The sequence below is a fragment of the Oncorhynchus gorbuscha genome, unplaced genomic scaffold, assembly GCF_021184085.1.
Source record: "Oncorhynchus gorbuscha isolate QuinsamMale2020 ecotype Even-year unplaced genomic scaffold, OgorEven_v1.0 Un_scaffold_1783, whole genome shotgun sequence".
In the NCBI taxonomy this organism is placed as follows: domain Eukaryota; kingdom Metazoa; phylum Chordata; class Actinopteri; order Salmoniformes; family Salmonidae; genus Oncorhynchus; species Oncorhynchus gorbuscha.
This window is the reverse complement of record NW_025746465.1, coordinates 299-19,755: the sequence shown is the minus strand read 5'-3', so window position 1 is coordinate 19,755 and position 19,457 is coordinate 299. Positions and strand designations below refer to the sequence as shown.

Here is a 19,457-nt window from a genome sequence, read left to right as displayed (position 1 = left end):
TTAGCAGACGCTTTTATCCAAAGCGACTTACAGTCATGTGTGCATACATTCTACGTATGGGTGGTCCCGGGGAATGAACCCACTACCCTGGCGTTACAAGCGCCATGCTCTACCAACTGAGCTACAGAAGGACCACAGTTCCAGTTGAGATTTTTGTAGTTTGTTCCAGTCATTGGCAGCAGAGAACTGGAAGGAGAGGCGGCCAAAGAAAGAATTGGTTTTGGGGGTGACTAGAGAGATATACCTGCTAAAGCGTGTGCTACAGGTGGGAGATGCTATGGTGACCAGCGAGCTGAGATAAGGGGGGACTTTACCTAGCAGGGTCTTGTAGATGACATGGAGCCAGTGGGTTTGGCGACGAGTATGAAGCGAGGGCCAGCCAACGAGAGCGTACAGGTCGCAATGGTGGGTAGTATATGGGGCTTTGGTGACAAAACGGATTGCACTGTGATAGACTGCATCCAATTTGTTGAGTAGGGTATTGGAGGCTATTTTGTAAATGACATCGCCAAAGTCGAGGATTGGTAGGATGGTCAGTTTTACAAGGGTATGTTTGGCAGCATGAGTGAAGGATGCTTTGTTGCAAAATAGGAAGCCAATTCTAGATTTAACTTTGGATTGGAGATGTTTGATATGGGTCTGGAAGGAGAGTTTACAGTCTAACCAGACACCTAAGTATTTGTAGTTGTCCACGTATTCTAAGTCAGAGCCGTCCAGAGGATGTGAAGACATCAGACTGACATCAGTGTAATGCTGCAACCTGCTTCAGGCTGGGATTCAATCCCATTGAGGGTTATGGGTATTGTTCTTTCATTCGTGGAGATCCCATTCACTGTAAACGTTGGATATGTCACAGCTCCGTAGGAACTTTAAAAACCGCAATACCTATAACCCACGATGGGAATGAAGCACTACCGTAGAATCATCCAGAAATCACATTCCATTACAAGATAACATTAGAATCATCAAGTAATCACATTCCATTACAAGACCATGTTACGTAATACTAATCCATTATGCCTTGTTGAAGCTGTTACCACGGCTTGTTTCTAGCAGCTTGGTCAATGTGTTGTTACCTTTGGCATATCATTACATTGCACCTGTATAATATGACTGTTAGACTGTTAACATGTATAATATGACTGTTAGAATCACCACAGCCAATAGGGTTAGAGAGTCACCACAGCCAGTAGGGTTAGAGAGTCACCACAGCCAGTAGGGTTGGAGAATCACCACAACCAACAGGGTTAGAGAATCACCACAGCCAATAGGGTTAGAGAATCACCACAGCCAGTAGGGTTAGAGAATCACCACAGCCAATAGGGTTAGAGAATCACCACAGCCAATAGGATTAGAGAATCACCACAGCCAATAGGATTAGAGAATCACCACAGCCAATAGGGTTAGAGAAGTATTATTATCCGTAGAACTGCAGGGACCTCGTAGTAACGCCCCCTTCCTCCCCCACAGTTTGCTGGTTATCGTCCCACGCTGATGTTGCAGGTCTTGCAACTGGGGTCCTTCTTAGCATTGATGGTGGACATGCTACTGAGCTGGTGTCCTTGGATCTCCTCCACGCTGCCTAGGGCCAGGTCCACGGGCTCGGTGTAAATCACCTCCAGAATCACATCCTGGGCGTGGTGGAACACCAGCCCCCCCTCCTCCTCCTGGGTGCATGTCAGGAAGCAGTTGTCGAAGATGTCCAGCGCCGGGAGGCGGCCCTTACAGAATCGGTCCCCTGGGGAGCCCTCTGGGGCCAGCACCAGGATCACGTAGTGGTAGGCTGTGTACATGCAGTAGAAGTCCCCGAAGTACAGGTTGGTCTTGGGGTTGAACAGGACCTGGGCCTGGATCTGGAAGCGGTAGCATCCGTAGGGGGAGTCCTGGGGGGGCTTGCCTGTGTTGAACTCCGTGTTGCAGCTGAAGTAGATGCCTTCCAGCTTGCCACTGATGGGAGAGCCGTGGCTGCCACTGTTGTCCTTTACAGTCGGGAGCATCCGGTTGTCCTGTGTCTCTCTGGAACCACAAGAGGGGCTTATCACCACACCAGACCACGGTAATCAACCAGCATGCAAACACTATCAAACACAGAGACAGACAATCAGAAAGGGAACAGAACTCTGAGTCTACAACAGAACAGAACTCTGCTCTCCCAAGAAACAAAAAGATCTTCTGTTGAATCTGACCATTATTCTTAATGGTTGTACAGTCGTCTCAAATAAAACTGTGAAGGACCAACTTTTTTCCATCTACGTAACATTGCAAAAATCAGAAACTTTCTGTCCAAAAATGATGTAGAAAAATGTATCCATGCTTTTGTTAAATAAATAAACTTCAGTTCGTGCTAAATACGGCTGCTAGAATCCTGACTAGAACAAAAAAATGGATCATATTACTCCAGTGCTAGCCTCTCTACACTGGCTTCCTGTCAAGGCAAGGGCTGATTTCTAGGTTTTACTGCTAACCTACAAAGCATTACATGGGCTTGCTCCTACCTACCTCTCTGATTTGGTCCTGCCGTACATACCTATACGTATGCTACGGTCACAAGATGCAGGCCTCCTAATTGTCCCTAGAATTTCTAAGCAAACAGCTGGAGGTAAGGCTTTCTCCTATAGAGCTCCATTTTTATGGAATGGTCTGCCTACCCATGTGAGAGACGCAAACTCGGTCGCAACCTTTAAGTCTTTACTGGAGACTCATCTCTTCAGTGGGTCATATGATTGAGTGTAGTCTGGCCCAGGAGTGTGGTCATTTGCTGGTCATTTATGAACATTTGAACATCTTGGCCATGTTCTGTTATAATCTCCACCCGGCACAGCCAGAAGAGGACTGGCCACCCCACATATGCTCTCTCTAATTCTTTCTTTCTCTCTCTCGGAGGACCTGAGCCCTAGGACCGTGCCCCAGGACTACCTGACATGATGACTCCTTGCTGTCCCCAGTCCACCTGACTGTGCTGCTGCTCCAGTTTCAACTGTTCTGCCTTATTATTATTCGACCATGCTGGTCATTTATGAACATTTGAACATCTTGGCCATGTTCTGTTATAATCTCCACCCGGCACAGCCAGAAGAGGACTGGCCACCCCACATAGCCTGGTTCCTCTCTAGGTTTCTTCCTAGGTTTTGGCCTTTCTAGGGAGTTTTTCCAAGCCACCGTGCTTCTACACCTGCATTGCTTGCTGTTTGGGGTTTTAGGCTGGGTTTCTGTACAGCACTTTGAGATATCAAAATAAATTTGATATTTTTTTATTACCAATACAATACGATTACCAATACAATAATATTACTAATACTATTATCAATACAATACTACTACTAATATTTGTATCAATATAATGCTATTACCAATACAATAATATTACCTATACTATTACCAATACAATACCAATACCAATACTACTACCAATACAATACTACTACCAATACAATACTACTACCAATACAATACTACTACCAATACAATACTACTACCAATACAATACTATTATCAACACAATACTATTATCAATACAATACTACTACCAACACAATACTACTATCAATACAATACTACTACCAACACAATACTACTATCAATACAATACTACTACCAACACAATACTATTACCAATACAATGCTATTATCAATACAATACTATTATCAATACTATTACCAATACAATACTATTATCAATACAGTACTGTTATCAATACAATACTAATATTATCAATACTATTATCAATACAATACTACTACTAATATTTGTATCAATATAATACTATTACCAATACAATACTAGTACCAATACAATACTAGTACCAATACAATACTAGTACCAATACAATACTAGTACCAATACTATTACCAATACTATTACAGATACAATACTATTATCAATACTATTATCAATACAATACTATTACCAATACAATACTGTTACCAATACTATTATGAATAAAATAGTATTACCAATACTATTATGAATAAAATAGTATTACCAATACTATTACCAATACAATACTATTACCAATACAATACTATTACCAATACAATACTAGTACCAATACTATTACCAATACAATACTAGTACCAATACTATTACCAATACAATACTAGTACCAATACTATTACCAATACAATACTATTACCAATACTATTATCAATACAATACTATTACCAATACTGTTATGAATACAATACTATTACCAATACTGTTATCAATACAATACTATTACCAATACTGTTATCAATACAATACTATTACCAATACTGTTATGAATACAATACTATTACCAATACTAATATCAAAACAATACTATTAAGAATACAATACTATTACTAATACCATTACGAATACAGTACTAGTACTATTACTGATACGAATACTGTTATGAATGCAATACTATTAATGATACTATTATGAATACAATATTATTACCAATACTATTAAGAATACAATACTAGCACCAATACTAATACCAATACTGGTATGAATACAATACTATTACCAAAACGATTACCAATACTATTATGAATACAATACTAGTAACAAAACTATTAAGAATACAATACTATTACCAATACTATTAGAAATACAATACTATTACCCATACTATTAGAAATACAATACTATTACCAGTGCTATTACCAATACTTTTATGAATACAATACTATTAGAAATGCAAAACTATTACCAATACCATTAGAAATACAATACTATTGCCAATACTATTACCAATACTATTGCCAATACTATTAGAAATACAATACTATTACCAATACTATTATGAATAAAATAGTATTACCAATACTATTACCAATACTATTATGAATAAAATAGTATTACCAATACTATTGCCAATACTATTAGAAATACAATACTATTACCAATACTATTATGAATAAAATAGTATTACCAATACTATTACCAATACTATTATGAATAAAATAGTATTACCAATACTATTACCAATACTATTAGAAATACAATACTATTACCAATACTATTATGAATAAAATAGTATTACCAATACTATTACCAATACTATTATGAATAAAATACTATTACCAATATTATTAGAAATGCAATACTATTACCAAATACTATTATCAATACAATACTATTATCAAATACTATTACCAAATAGTATTATGAATACAATACTATTACCAATGCTATTATCACCACTATTACCAATACTAGTATCAATTCAATACTACCATCTACTCTCTCATTACCAATAGAAAGCTTAAGTTGAGATAACAGTTGAGAGAAAATGCTGTACCTCGTTTTATTGAAGTAGTCATTCTGCTGGTTCCGATAAAACACGGAGAATCTCAACATCCTACCAGCTATCCCCTCGGCCTTCTCCAGCAACTGTATCAGATGCACAGTAGAGTAGTCTGGGGAAAAAATACAAAAAATAATAGTTATTTGAATCAAATCAAAGTGTATTTGTCACTTACAGGCTTTAACCAATAGTGCAAAAGGGGTATTAGGTGAACAATAGATAGGTAAAGACATATAAACAACAGGAAAAGACAGTAGAGAGGCTAGATACAGTAGAGAGGTTATATACAGTAGAGAGGCTAGATACAGTAGAGAGGCTAGATACAGTAGAGAGGCTAGATACAGTAGAGAGGCTATATACAGTAGAGAGGCTATATACAGTAGAGAGGCTAGATACAGTAGAGAGGCTAGATACAGTAGAGAGGCTATATACAGTAGAGAGGCTATATACAGTAGAGAGGCTATATACAGTAGAGAGGCTAAATACAGTAGAGAGGCTATATACAGTAGAGAGGCTATAAACAGTAGAGAGAATGTATATACAGTAGAGAGGCTATATACAGTAGAGAGGCTATATACAGTAGAGGCTATATACAATCAATCAATCAATCAATCAAATGTATTTATATAGCCCTTCGTACATCAGCTGATATCTCAAAGTGCTGTACAGAAACCCAGCCTAAAACCCCAAACAGCAAGCAATGCAGGTGTAGAAGCACGGTGGCTTGGAAAAACTCCCTAGAAAGGCCAAAACCTAGGAAGAAACCTAGAGAGGAACCAGGCTATGTGGGGTGGCCAGTCCTCTTCTGGCTGTGCCGGGTGGAGATTATAACAGAACATGGCCAAGATGTTCAAATGTTCATAAATGACCAGCATGGTCAAATAATAATAAGGCAGAACAGTTGAAACTTGAGCAGCAGCACAGTCAGGTGGACTGGGGACAGCAAGGAGTCATCGGGCACGGTCCTAGGGCTCAGGTCCTCCGAGAGAGAAAGAAAGAGAGAATTAGAGAGAGCATATGTGGGGTGGCCAGTCCTCTTCTGGCTGTGCCGGGTGGAGATTATAACAGAACATGGTCAAGATGTTCAAATGTTCATAAATGACAGGTATGGTCGAATAATAGTAAGGCAGAACAGTTGAAACTGGAGCAGCAGCATGGCCAGGTGGACTGGCGACAGCAAGGAGTCATCATGTCAGGTACAGTAGAGAGGCTATATACAGTAGAGAGGCTATATACAGTAGAGAGGCTATAAACAGTAGAGAGACTATAGACAGTAGAGAGGCTATAGACAGTAGAGAGGCTATATACAGTAGAGAGGCTATATACAGTAGAGAGGCTATAAAAGTAGCGAGGCTACATGCAGACACCGGTTAGTCAGGCTGATTGATTGAGGTGTACATGTACATGTAAAGAGGGATTGACGGGTGGTGGGTGGCAGGACACAATGCAGATAGCCCGGTTAGCCAATGTGCGGGATCACTGGTTGGTCGGCCCAATTGGGGTAGTATGTACATGAATGTATAGTTAAAGTGACTGTGCTTAAATGATAAACAGAGAGTAACAGCAGCGTAAAAGAGGGGTTGGGGGAACACAATGCAAATAGTCCGGGTAGCCATTTGGTTACCTGTTCAGGAGTCTTATGGCTTGAGGGTAAAAACTGTTGAATCCTTTTTGTCCAAGCGGTACCGCTTGCCATGAGGTAGTAGAGAGAACAGTCTATGACTGCGGTCTTTGACAATTTTTAGGTCTTCCTCTGACACCGCCTGGTGTAGAGGTCCTGGATGGCAGGCAGCTTAATCCCAGTGATGTACTGGGCCATACGCACTACCCTCTGAAGTGTCTCGTGGTCGGAGGCTGAGCAATTGCCGTAGTGATGCAACCAGTCATGCTCTCGTGCAGCTGAAGAACCTTTCTATTTTTTTTTTTCAATTGTATTTTTATTTTTTAGTAGTTACTATCTTGTCTCATCGCTACAACTCCCGTACGGGCTCGGGAGAGACAAGGTCGAAGCCATGCGTCCCCGAAACACAACCCAAACAAGCGGCACTGCTTCTTAACACAGTGTGCATCCAACCCGGAAGCCAGCTGCACCAATGTGTCGGAGGAAACACCGTGCACTGCGCCCAGCTCGCCACAGGAGTCGCTGGTGCGCAATGAGACAAGGATATCCCTACTGGCCAAACCCTCCCTAACCTGGATGACTAGGCCAATTGTGCGTCGTCCCAAGGACCTCCTGGTCGTGGCCGGCTGCGACAGAGCCTGGGCGCGAACCCAAAGTCTCTGGAGGCACAGCTAGCACTGCAATGCAGTGCTCTCGACCACTGCGCCACCCAGGAGGCTCCAGCTGTAGAACCTTTTGAGGATCTCAGGATCCATGCCAAATCTTTTAGTTTCCTGAGGGGAATAGGCTTTGTCGTGCCCTCTTCAAGACTGTCTTGGAGTGTTTGGACCATTCTAGTTTGTTGGTGATTTGGACACCAAGGAACTTGAAGATCTCAACCTACAGCCCCATCGAAGAGAATGGGGGTGTACTCGGTCCTCCTTTTCTTGTAGTCTACAATCATCTCCTTAGTCTTGGTTAAGTTGAGGGTTGGTTGTTATTCTGGCACCACCCTGCCAAGTCTCTGACCTCCTCCCTATAGGCTTTCTCGTCGTTGTCGGTGATGAGGCTGTTGTGTTGTCTGCAAACTTAATGATGGTGTTGGAGTCGTGCCTGGCCATGCAGTCGTGAGGGAACAGAGAGTATAGAAGGGGACTGAGCACGCACCCCTGGGTAGCTCCAGTGTTGAGGATCAGCGTGGCAGATTTACATTTACATTTAAGTCATTTAGCAGACGCTCTTATCCAGAGCGACTTACAAATTGGTGCATTCACCTTATGACATCCAGTGGGACAGTCACTTAACAATAGTGCATCTAAAACTTAGGGGGGGGGTGGGGTGAGAGGGATTACTTAACCTATCCTAGGTATTCCTTAAAGAGGTGGGGTTTCAGGTGTCTCCGGAAGGTGGTGATTGACTCCGCTGTCCTGGCGTCGTGAGGGAGTTTGTTCCACCATTGGGGGGCCAGGGCAGCGAACAGTTTTGACTGGGCTGAGCGGGAGCTGTACTTCCTCAGTGGTAGGGAGGCGAGCAGGCCAGAGGTGGATGAACGCAGTGCCCTTGTTTGGGTGTAGGGCCTGATCAGAGCCTGGAGGTACTGAGGTGCCGTTCCCCTCACAGCTCCGTAGGCAAGCACCATGGTCTTGTAGCGGATGCGAGCTTCAACTGGAAGCCAGTGGAGAGAACGGAGGAGCGGGGTGACGTGAGAGAACTTGGGAAGGTTGAACACCAGACGGGCTGCGGCGTTCTGGATGAGTTGAAGGGGTTTAATGGCACAGGCAGGGAGCCCAGCCAACAGCGAGTTGCAGTAATCCAGACGGGAGATGACAAGTGCCTGGATTAGGACCTGCGCCGCTTCCTGTGTGAGGCAGGGTCGTACTCTGCGGATGTTGTAGAGCATGAACCTACAGGAACAGGCCACCGCCTTGATGTTAGTTGAGAACGACAGGGTGTTGTCCAGGATCACGCCAAGGTTCTTGGCGCTCTGGGAGGAGGACACAATGGAGTTGTCAACCGTGATGGCGAGATCATGGAACGGGCAGTCCTTCCCCGGGAGGAAGAGCAGCTCCGTCTTGCCGAGGTTCAGCTTGAGGTGGTGATCCGTCATCCACACTGATATGTCTGCCAGACATGCAGAGATGCGATTCGCCACCTGGTCATCAGAAGGGGGAAAGGAGAAGATTAATTGTGTGTCGTCTGCATAGCAATGATAAGAGAGACCATGTGAGGTTATGACAGAGCCAAGTGACTTGGTGTATAGCGAGAATAGGAGAGGGCCAAGAACAGAGCCCTGGGGGACACCAGTGGTGAGAGCGCGTGGTGAGGAGACAGATTCTCGCCACGCCACCTGGTAGGAGCGACCTGTCAGGTAGGACGCAATCCAAGCGTGGGCCGCGCCGGAGATGCCCAACTCGGAGAGGGTGGAGAGGAGGATCTGATGGTTCACAGTATCGAAGGCAGCCGATAGATCTAGAAGGATGAGAGCAGAGGAGAGAGAGTTAGCTTTAGCAGTGCGGAGCGCCTCCGTGATACAGAGGAGAGCAGTCTCAGTTGAATGACTAGTCTTGAAACCTGACTGATTTGGATCAAGAAGGTCATTCAGAGAGAGATAGCGGGAGAGCTGGCCAAGGACAGCACGTTCAAGAGTTTTGGAGAGAAAAGAAAGAAGGGATACTGGTCTGTAATTGTTGACATCGGAGGGATCGAGTGTAGGTTTTTTCAGAAGGGGTGCAACTCTCGCTCTCTTGAAGACGGAAGGGACGTAGCCAACGGTCAGGGATGAGTTGATGAGCGAGGTGAGGTAAGGGAGAAGGTCTCCGGAAATGGTCTGGAGAAGAGAGGAGGGGATAGGGTCAAGCGGGCAGGTTGTTGGGCGGCCGGCCGTCACAAGACGCGAGATTTCATCTGGAGAGAGAGGGGAGAAAGAGGTCAGAGCACAGGGTAGGGCAGTGTGAGCAGAACCAGCAGTGTCGTTTGACTTAGCAAACGAGGATCGGATGTCGTCGACCTTCTTTTCAAAATGGTTGACGAAGTCATCTGCAGAGAGGGAGGAGGGGGGGGAGGGGGCGGAGGATTCAGGAGAGAGGAGAAGGTGGCAAAGAGCTTCCTAGGGTTAGAGGCAGCAGCTTGGAATTTAGCGTGGTAGAAAGTGGCTTTAGCAGCAGAGACAGAGGAGGAAAATGTAGAGAGGAGGGAGTGAAAGGATGCCAGGTCCGCAGGGAGGCGAGTTTTCCTCCATTTCCGCTCGGCTGCCCGGAGCCCTGTTCTGTGAGCTCGCAATGAGTCATCGAGCCACGGAGCGGGAGGGGAGGACCGAGCCGGCCTGGAGGATAGGGGACATAGAGAGTCAAGGGATGCAGAGAGGGAGGAGAGGAGGGTTGAGGAGGCAGAATCAGGAGATAGGTGGGAGAAGGTTTGAGCGGAGGGAAGAGATGATAGGATGGAAGAGGAGAGAGTAGCGGGGGAGAGAGAGCGAAGGTTGGGACGGCGCGATACCATCCGAGTAGGGGCAGTGTGGGAGGTGTTGGATGAGAGCGAGAGGGAAAAGGATACAAGGCAGTGGTCGGAGACTTGGAGGGGAGTTGCAATGAGGTTAGTGGAAGAACAGCATCTAGTAAAGATGAGGTCGAGCGTATTGCCTGCCTTGTGAGTAGGGGGAAGGTGAGAGGGTGAGGTCAAAAGAGGAGAGGAGTGGAAAGAAGGAGGCAGAGAGGAAAGAGTCAAAGGTAGACGTGGGGAGGTTAAAGTCGCCCAGAACTGTGAGAGGTGAGCCGTCCTCAGGAAAGGAGCTTATCAAGGCATCAAGCTCATTGATGAACTCTCCGAGGGAACCTGGAGGGCGATAAATGATAAGGATGTTAAGCTTGAAAGGGCTAGTAACTGTGACAGCATGGAATTCAAAGGAGGCGATAGACAGATGGGTAAGGGGAGAAAGAGAGAATGACCACTTGGGAGAGATGAGGATCCCGGTGCCACCACCCCGCTGACCAGACGCTCTCGGGGTGTGCGAGAACACGTGGGCGGACGAAGAGAGAGCAGTAGGAGTAGCAGTGTTGTCTGTGGTGATCCATGTTTCCGTCAGGGCCAAGAAGTCGAGGGACTGGAGGGAGGCATAGGCTGAGATGAACTCTGCCTTGTTGACCGCAGATTGGCAGTTCCAGAGGCTACCGGAGACCTGGATGTGTTGCTCACCACCTGGGGGCGGCCAGTCAGGAAGTCCAGGATCCAGTTGCAGAGGCAGGTGTTTAGTCCCAGGATCCTTAGCATAGTGATGAGTTTTGAGGGTACTATGGTGTTGAACGCTGAGCTGTAGTCAATGAATAACATTCTCACATAGGTGTTCCTTTTGTCCATGTGGGAAAGGGCAGTGTGGAGTGCAGTAGATATTGCATTATCTGTGGATCTGTTTAGGCAGTATGCAAATTGGAGTGGGTTTAGGGTTTCTGGGATAATGGCATTTATGTGAGTCATGAAACAGACCAAACTTGCACTTTTTGATAAGCCATTCCACAGGGGATTAAAACCTGAGAAAGTTGTCATTTGGTTGTCAGTTGGGTGCAAGTTGGTTGCCAGTTGATTGTCAGTTGGTTGTTATGACCCTGGAGGACTGGAGCCGTCTGCCTCAATGACGATGACTTTGGTGCTATTCTAGTCCTCCATCAAGAAATCACTGTCACATCTCTGCTGCTATTTAACTCTAAACCATCAGCTGTCTCTCTGCTCATTGACATGGTTATTCCCTTAATTAAACTCTCTCTCCCACCAGCTCTCTGTAATTCTCCCACCAGCTCTCTGTAATTCTCCCACCAGCTCTCTGTAATTCTCCCACCAGCTCTCTGTAATTCTCCCACCAGCTCTCTGTAATTCTCCCACCAGCTCTCTGTAATTCTCCCACCAGCTCTCTGTAATTCTCCCACCAGCTCTCTGTAATTCTCCCACCAGCCGTCTCTACATCTTCATACACTCCCTCTCCTGTTTCTCTCTATTTCATCACTCTTTCTTTTCTGTTTCTCACCCCTTCTCTCCTCCCCTTGTTCTCACCTGCAGTGTAGAATTCGATGATCTCACTCCATTCAGAGACAGCATAGTTCCCATCACTCTGTTTGGAGGCAGTCTGAACAGCTACAGTGTAATCTGTCCTGGGGCTCAGGAACCAGTGGCCTCTCACTGTCATGGGCAGTGGCACCACCTTCGCCACCAGCTTAGTGGGGACATCCTGAAACACAGGGACAGACAGCCAGCTTAGTGGGGACATCCTGAAACACAGGGAAGACAACAATTATAGTGGAGACATCCGAAAACACAGGGACAGACAGCCAGCTTAGTGGAGACATCCAGAAAATGGAGACCAACAACCAGCTTCGTAGGAACATCCTTAAACACAGGGACAGAAAACCAATGTAATTGGGAGCCTGGTCTGTACGAAAGGTTGAAAACAAAATGGGTGAAAAACATGGCCCACCTTGCCTGGCGAGGGTTCAGTCTCCTCGCTGCCCGGATGTACTCCAGATAGCAGTGGTCAGTCCAAATGAGAAAAGGGTGTCTAGCCCCTTAAGCCAATGTCTCCACGCCTTCAAGGCCTTGATGACAGCCAACAGCTCCCGGTCCCCCACGTCATAGTTCTGCTCCGCCGGGCTGAGCTTCTTCAAGAAGAAGGCACAGGGGCGGAGCTTCGGTGGTGCACCCGAGTGCTGAGAGAGCACCTCTACTATGAACGCGTCCACCTCTACTATGAACGCCAAAGAGGGATCCGGATGGGCCAGCACGGGCACCAAGGTAAACAGAGCCCTTAGTTGCCCAAAAGCCCTGTCCGCCACAACTGACCACTGCAAACGTACAGGTAAATCTCCAGTAGTAATTGGTAAACCCTAAGAACCACTACACCTGCTTTACCGTGGTGAAGTCCTCCGACGCCGCTTCTCCTTCTCCCCACACACCATTGGCCCACTCCAGAGATCTCCCTGAGAGGCACGAGATGAAGGTGGACACCATCTCCCTTCCCGAGGGAGCCGGGTAAACGGTGCCCAGGTATAGGTCCAGCTGTAACAGGAAACCCTTGCACCGTGCCGCCGTCCCATCATACTCCCCGGGAAGGGCAAGACGCATTGCACTGGGACTGGTTGCAGGAGGAGTGACTAGTAGAGGTTCGGGTTGCATTGTTGAAGGCACTGGAGGACCTCCCTGTCTCTCCCAACGGTCCAGGGTCTGGATAACTTGATCCATGATGACGCCGAGATGGTGGATTACTTTAGCTTGCTCCTAGATGCGCTCCTCGACCCCTATACCAGGGGCACCTGTTCCTGCTGACTCCATAGTAGGTCGTGAATTCTGTAAGGGGTGCGTAACTGGTGGCAGGGAAGTCAAACGCAGGAGAGCAGAACTTGGTGAATAGCCAGAGCAGTTTAATATATAAAACTAACGGCATACAAAACAACAAACACATGGGTACAAAACCAGTAGTGCACCAGTAACACATAACACACGGGTACAAAACCAGTAACACATAACACATGGGTACAAAACCAGTAACACATAACACATGGGTACAAAACCAGTAGCGCACCAGTAACACATAACACATGGGTACAAAACCAGTAGTGCACCAGTAACACATAACACATGGGTACAAAACCCGTAGTGCACCAGTAACACATAACACATGGGTACAAAACCAGTAGTGCACCAGTAACACATAACACACGGGTACAAAACCAGTAACACATAACACATGGGTACAAAACCAGTAACACATAACACATGGGTACAAAACCTGTAGTGCACCAGTAACACATAACACACGGGTACAAAACCAGTAACACATAACACATGGGTACAAAACCAGTAACACATAACACATGGGTACAAAACCAGTAGCGCACCAGTAACACATAACACATGGGTACAAAACCCGTAGTGCACCAGTAACACATAGCACATGGGTACAAAACCAGTAACACATAACACATGGGTACAAAACCAGTAGCGCACCAGTAACACATAACACATGGGTACAAAACCCGTAGTGCACCAGTAACACATAACACATGGGTACAAAACCCGTAGTGCACCAGTAACACATAACACATGGGTACAAAACCCGTAGTGCACCAGTAACACATAGCACATAGCACATGGGTACAAAACCCGTAGTGCACCAGTAACACATAGCACATGGGTACATAACCAGTAACACATAACACATGGGTACATAACCAGTAACACATAACACATGGGTACAAAACCAGTAACACATAACACATGGGTACAAAACCAGTAACACATAACACATGGGTACAAAACCAGTAACACATAACACATGGGTACATAACCAGTAACACATAACACATGGGTACATAACCAGTAACACATAACACATGGGTACAAAACCCGTAGCGCACCAGTAACACATAACACATGGGTACAAAACCAGTAACACATAACACATGGGTACATAACCAGTAACACATAACACATGGGTACAAAACCCGTAGTGCACCAGTAACACATAGCACATAGCACATGGGTACAAAACCCGTAGCGCCCCAGTAACACATAACACATGGGTACAAAACCAGTAACACATAACACATGGGTACATAACCAGTAACACATAACACATGGGTACATAACCAGTAACACATAACACACGGGTACATAACCAGTAACACATAACACATGGGTACATAACCAGTAACACATAACACATGGGTACAAAACCAGTAACACATAACACAAGAACATACAATAAACATGGGGGAAACAGAGGGAACATAAACAACATGTAATTTGGGAATTGAAACCAGGTGTGTGAAAACAAGACAAAACAAATGGAACATGAAAAATGGATCGGCTAAAAGACCGGTGACGTCGACAGACGAACACCGCAAAAAACAAGGAGAGGAAACGACTTCGGTAGAAGTCGTGACAAGTCTTAGCTATTACCCACTATGCACTATTCACTAGCCACTACAGTCTTAGCTGTTACCCACTACGCACTATCCACTAGCCTCTGCAGTCTTAGCTATTACCCACTATGCACTATCCACTAGCCTCTGCAGTCTTAGCTATTACCCACTATGCACTATCCACTAGCCTCTACAGTCTTAGCTATTTCCCACTAGCCTCTACAGTCTTAGCTATTTCCCACTATCCACTAGCCTCTACAGTCTTAGCTATTTCCCCCTATCCACTAGCCTCTACAGTCTTAGCTATTTCCCCCTATCCACTAGCCTCTACAGTCTTAGCTATTTCCCACTATCCACTAGCATCTACAGTCTTAGCTATTTCCCCCTATCCACTAGCCTCTACAGTCTTAGCTATTTCCCCCTATCCACTAGCTTCTACAGTCTTAGCTATTTCCCACTATCCACTAGCCTCTACAGTCTTAGCTATTTCCCCCTATCCACTAGCCTGTACAGTCTTAGCTATTTCCCCCTATCCACTAGCCTCTACAGTCTTAGCGATTTCCCACTACACACTATCCACTAGCCTCTACCCTGTAGCCAGGCTCAGAAATGCTACTGGAGGCTTAAGGGATTAACAGATGATCTACCCCATCAAATCAGTGAGAGCAGAACCCAAAGGTCAGAGTTCTATTAGGGATATATCAAATCATTGAGAGCAGAACCCAAAGGTCAGAGTTCTATTAGGGATATATCAAATCAGTGAGAGCAGAACCCAAAGGTCAGAGTTCTATTGGGGATATATCAAATCAGTGAGAGCAGAACCCAAAGGTCAGAGTTCTATTAGGGATATATCAAATCATTGAGAGCAGAACCCAAAGGTCAGAGTTCTATTAGGGATATATCAAATCATTGAGAGCAGAACCCAAAGGTCAGAGTTCTATTAGGGATATATCAAATCATTGAGAGCAGAACCCAAAGGTCAGAGTTCTATTAGGGATATATCAAATCATTGAGAGCAGAACCCAAAGGTCAGAGTTCTATTAGGGATATATCAAATCAGTGAGAGCAGAACCCAAAGGTCAGAGTTCTATTGGGGATATATCAAATCAGTGAGAGCAGAACCCAAAGGTCAGAGTTCTATTAGGGATATATCAAATCAGTGAGAGCAGAACCCAAAGGTCAGAGTTCTATTAGGGATATATCAAATCAGTGAGAGCAGAACCCAAAGGTCAGAGTTCTATTAGGGATATATCAAATCAGTGAGAGCAGAACCCAAAGGTCAGAGTTATATTAGGGATATATCAAATCAGTGAGAGCAGAACCCAAAGGTCAGAGTTCTATTAGGGATAGTGTTACATACACATACAGTTGAAGACAGAAGTTTACATACACGTAGGTTGGAGTCATTAAAACTAGTTTACATACACGTAGGTTGGAGTCATTAAAACTAGTTTACATACACGTAGGTTGGAGTCATTAAAACTAGTTTACATACACGTAGGTTGGAGTCATTAAAACTAGTTTACATACACGTAGGTTGGAGTCATTAAAACTAGTTTATATACACGTAGGTTGGAGTCATTAAAACTAGTTTACATACACGTAGGTTGGAGTCATTAAAACTAGTTTACATACACGTAGGTTGGAGTCATTAAAACTAGTTTACATACACGTAGGTTGGAGTCATTAAAACTAGTTTACATACACGTAGGTTGGAGTCATTAAAACTAGTTTACATACACGTAGGTTGGAGTCATTAAAACTAGTTTACATACACGTAGGTTGGAGTCATTAAAACTAGTTTACATACACGTAGGTTGGAGTCATTAAAACTAGTTTACATACACGTAGGTTGGAGTCATTAAAACTAGTTTACATACACTTAGGTTGGAGTCATTAAAACTAGTTTACATACACTTAGGTTGGAGTCATTAAAACTAGTTTACATACACGTAGGTTGAGTCATTAAAACTAGTTTACATACAAGTAGGTTGGAGTCATTAAAACTCGTTTTTCAACCACTCCACACATTTCTTGTTAACAAACTATATTTTTGGCAAGTCGGTTAGGGACATCTACTTTGTGCATGACACAAGCAATTTTTCCAACAATTGTTTACAGGCAGATTATTTAACATATAATTCATTGTATCACAATTCCAGTGAGTCAGAAGTTTACATACACTAAGTTGACAGTGCCTTTAAACAGCTTGGAAAATTCCAGAAAATTATGTCATGGCTTTAGAAGCTTCTGATAGGCTAATTGACATAATTTGAGTCAATTGGAGGTGTATTCGTGGATGTATTTCAAGGCCTACCTTCAAACTCAGTGCCTCTGCTTGACATCATGGGAAAATCAAAAGAAATCAGTCAAGACCTCAGAAAAATAATTGTAGACCTCCACAAGTCTGGTTCATCCTTGGGAGCAATTTCCAAACCTCTGAAGGTACCGTGTTCAACTGTACAAACGATAGTACAGAAGTATAAACACCATGGGACCACACAGCCGTCACACCACTCAGGAAGGAGACGCGTTCTGTCTCCTAGAGATGAGCGTACTTTGGTGCGAAAAGTGCAAATCAATCCCAGAACAACAGCAAAGGACCTTGTGAAGATGCTGGAGGAAACAGGTACAAAAGTATCTATATCCACAGTAAAATGAGTCCTATATCGAAATAACCTGAAAGGACACTCAGCAAGGAAGAAGCCACTGCTCCAAAACCACCATAAAAAAGCCAGACTACGGTTTGCAACTGCACATGGGGACAAAGGTTGCACTTTTTGGAGAAATGTCCTCTCGTCTGATGAAACAAAAATATAACTTTTTGGCCATAATGACCATTGTAATGTTTGGAGGAAAAAGGGGAGGCTTGCAAGCCGAAGAACACCATCCCAGCTGTGAAGCACAGGGTGGCAGCATCATGTTGTTGGGGTGCTTTGCTGCAGGAGGGACTGGTGTACTTCACAAAAATAGATGGCATCATGAGGCGGGAAAAATACATGGATATATTGAAGCAACATCTCAAGACATCAGTCTGGAGGTTAAAGGTCACAAATGGGTCTTCTTCACCAGCTCTGTCAGGAGGAATGGGACAAAATTCACACAACTTATTGTGGGAAGCTTGTGGAAGGCTACCTGAACCGTTTGACTCAAGTTAAACAATTTAAAGGAAATGCTACCAAATACTAATTGAGTGTCTGTAAACCTATGACCCACTGGGAATGTAATGAAAGAAATAAAAGCTGAAATAAATCATTCTCTCTACTATTCGTCTGACATTTCACATTCTTAAAATAAAGTGGTGATCCTAACTGACCTAAGACAGGGAATGTTTTACTAGGATTAAATGTCAGAAATTGAGAAAAACTGAGTTTGGTGTATGTAAACTTCCGACTTCAACTATACATTACCGTACAGCCCTGAAGGATGTCTGAACAATGTACTGTATAATGTACTGTATCTAACCTTGTGTTTGAACTATATGATGGACTGTATCTAACCTTGTGTTTGAACTATATAATGGACTGTATCTAACCTTGTGTTTGAACTATATAATGGACTGTATCTAACCTTGTGTTTGGTCCTTCTGTAGCTCAGTTGGTAGAGCATGGCGCTTGTAACGCCAGGGTAGTGGGTTCAATTCCGGGACCACCCATACGTAGAATGTATGCACACATGACTGTAAGTCGCTTTGGATAAAAGCGTCTGCTAAATGGCATATATTATATGATGGACTGTATCTAACCTTGTGTTTGAACTACATGATGGAATGTATCTAACCTTGTGTTTGAACTTGTTGGAGTTATTGTGCTCCTTCTTGTTGAGGTCTATGAAGTAGTTAGTGATGTGGTCCTTGGCTCTACAGTCCATGTCCCAGTTGATCTTGAAGGAGTCACAGGTGATGTTGGTGATCTTGACGTTCTGAGGAACAGGAAGATCCTCCTTTTCCGCGATGCTGTTGTTGTCTCCTGTCAACAAAGGAAGTAGACAACACAGTCAACAAATAAATTAGAGAGAGGGAGAGGAGATCAACATGCTTGAAGGTTGCAGCTGTTGGGGCTCTGCAGAGAGAGAGAGAGAGAGAGAGAGAGAGAGAGAGAGAGAGAGAGAGAGAGAGAGAGAGAGAGAGAGAGAGAGAGAGAGAGAGAGAGAGAGCCTGGGGGAGTGGCGGCAGGATAGGGAGACAGGATGAGAAGTAGAGGGCGTGGCAGGGGCAGATGTAACAATAGTGACAGAATGGTATGGGGTATAGCCTACTGTAAGTGGTATGTAGTAACAGAATGGTATGGGGTATAGCTCACTGTAAGTGGTATGTAGTAACAGAATGGTATGGGGTATAGCTCACTGTAAGTGGTATGTAGTAACAGAATGGTATAGGTATAGCTCACTGTAAGTGGTATGTAGTAACAGAATGGTATGGGGTATAGCTCACTGTAAGTGGAATGTAGTAACAGAATGGTATGGGGTATAGCCTACTGTAAGTGGTATGTAGTAACAGAATGGTATGGGGTATAGCTCACTGTAAGTGGTATGTAGTAACAGAATGGTATGGGGTATAGCCTACTGTAAGTGGTATGTAGTAACAGAATGGTATGGGGTATAGCTCACTGTAAGTGGTATGTAGTAACAGAATGGTATGGGGTATAGCCTACTGTAAGTGGTATGTAGTAACAGAAT

At 44.3% G+C, this 19,457-nt stretch overlaps 1 protein-coding gene across 1 annotated transcript; it reads right to left on the bottom strand.

Moving 5' to 3' along the window:
* Positions 1–626: 626 nt before the first annotated feature.
* LOC124024207 (phytanoyl-CoA hydroxylase-interacting protein-like) lies at positions 627–18,748 on the bottom strand (the record flags this gene model as incomplete). Its single annotated transcript, XM_046338206.1, has 4 exons — positions 627–2,016; positions 5,271–5,388; positions 11,917–12,091; positions 18,561–18,748. Coding segments are annotated over 4 exons (1,019 nt in total), but the record flags the coding sequence as incomplete, so codon positions are not given.
* Between the last annotated feature and the right edge of the window lie 709 nt (positions 18,749–19,457).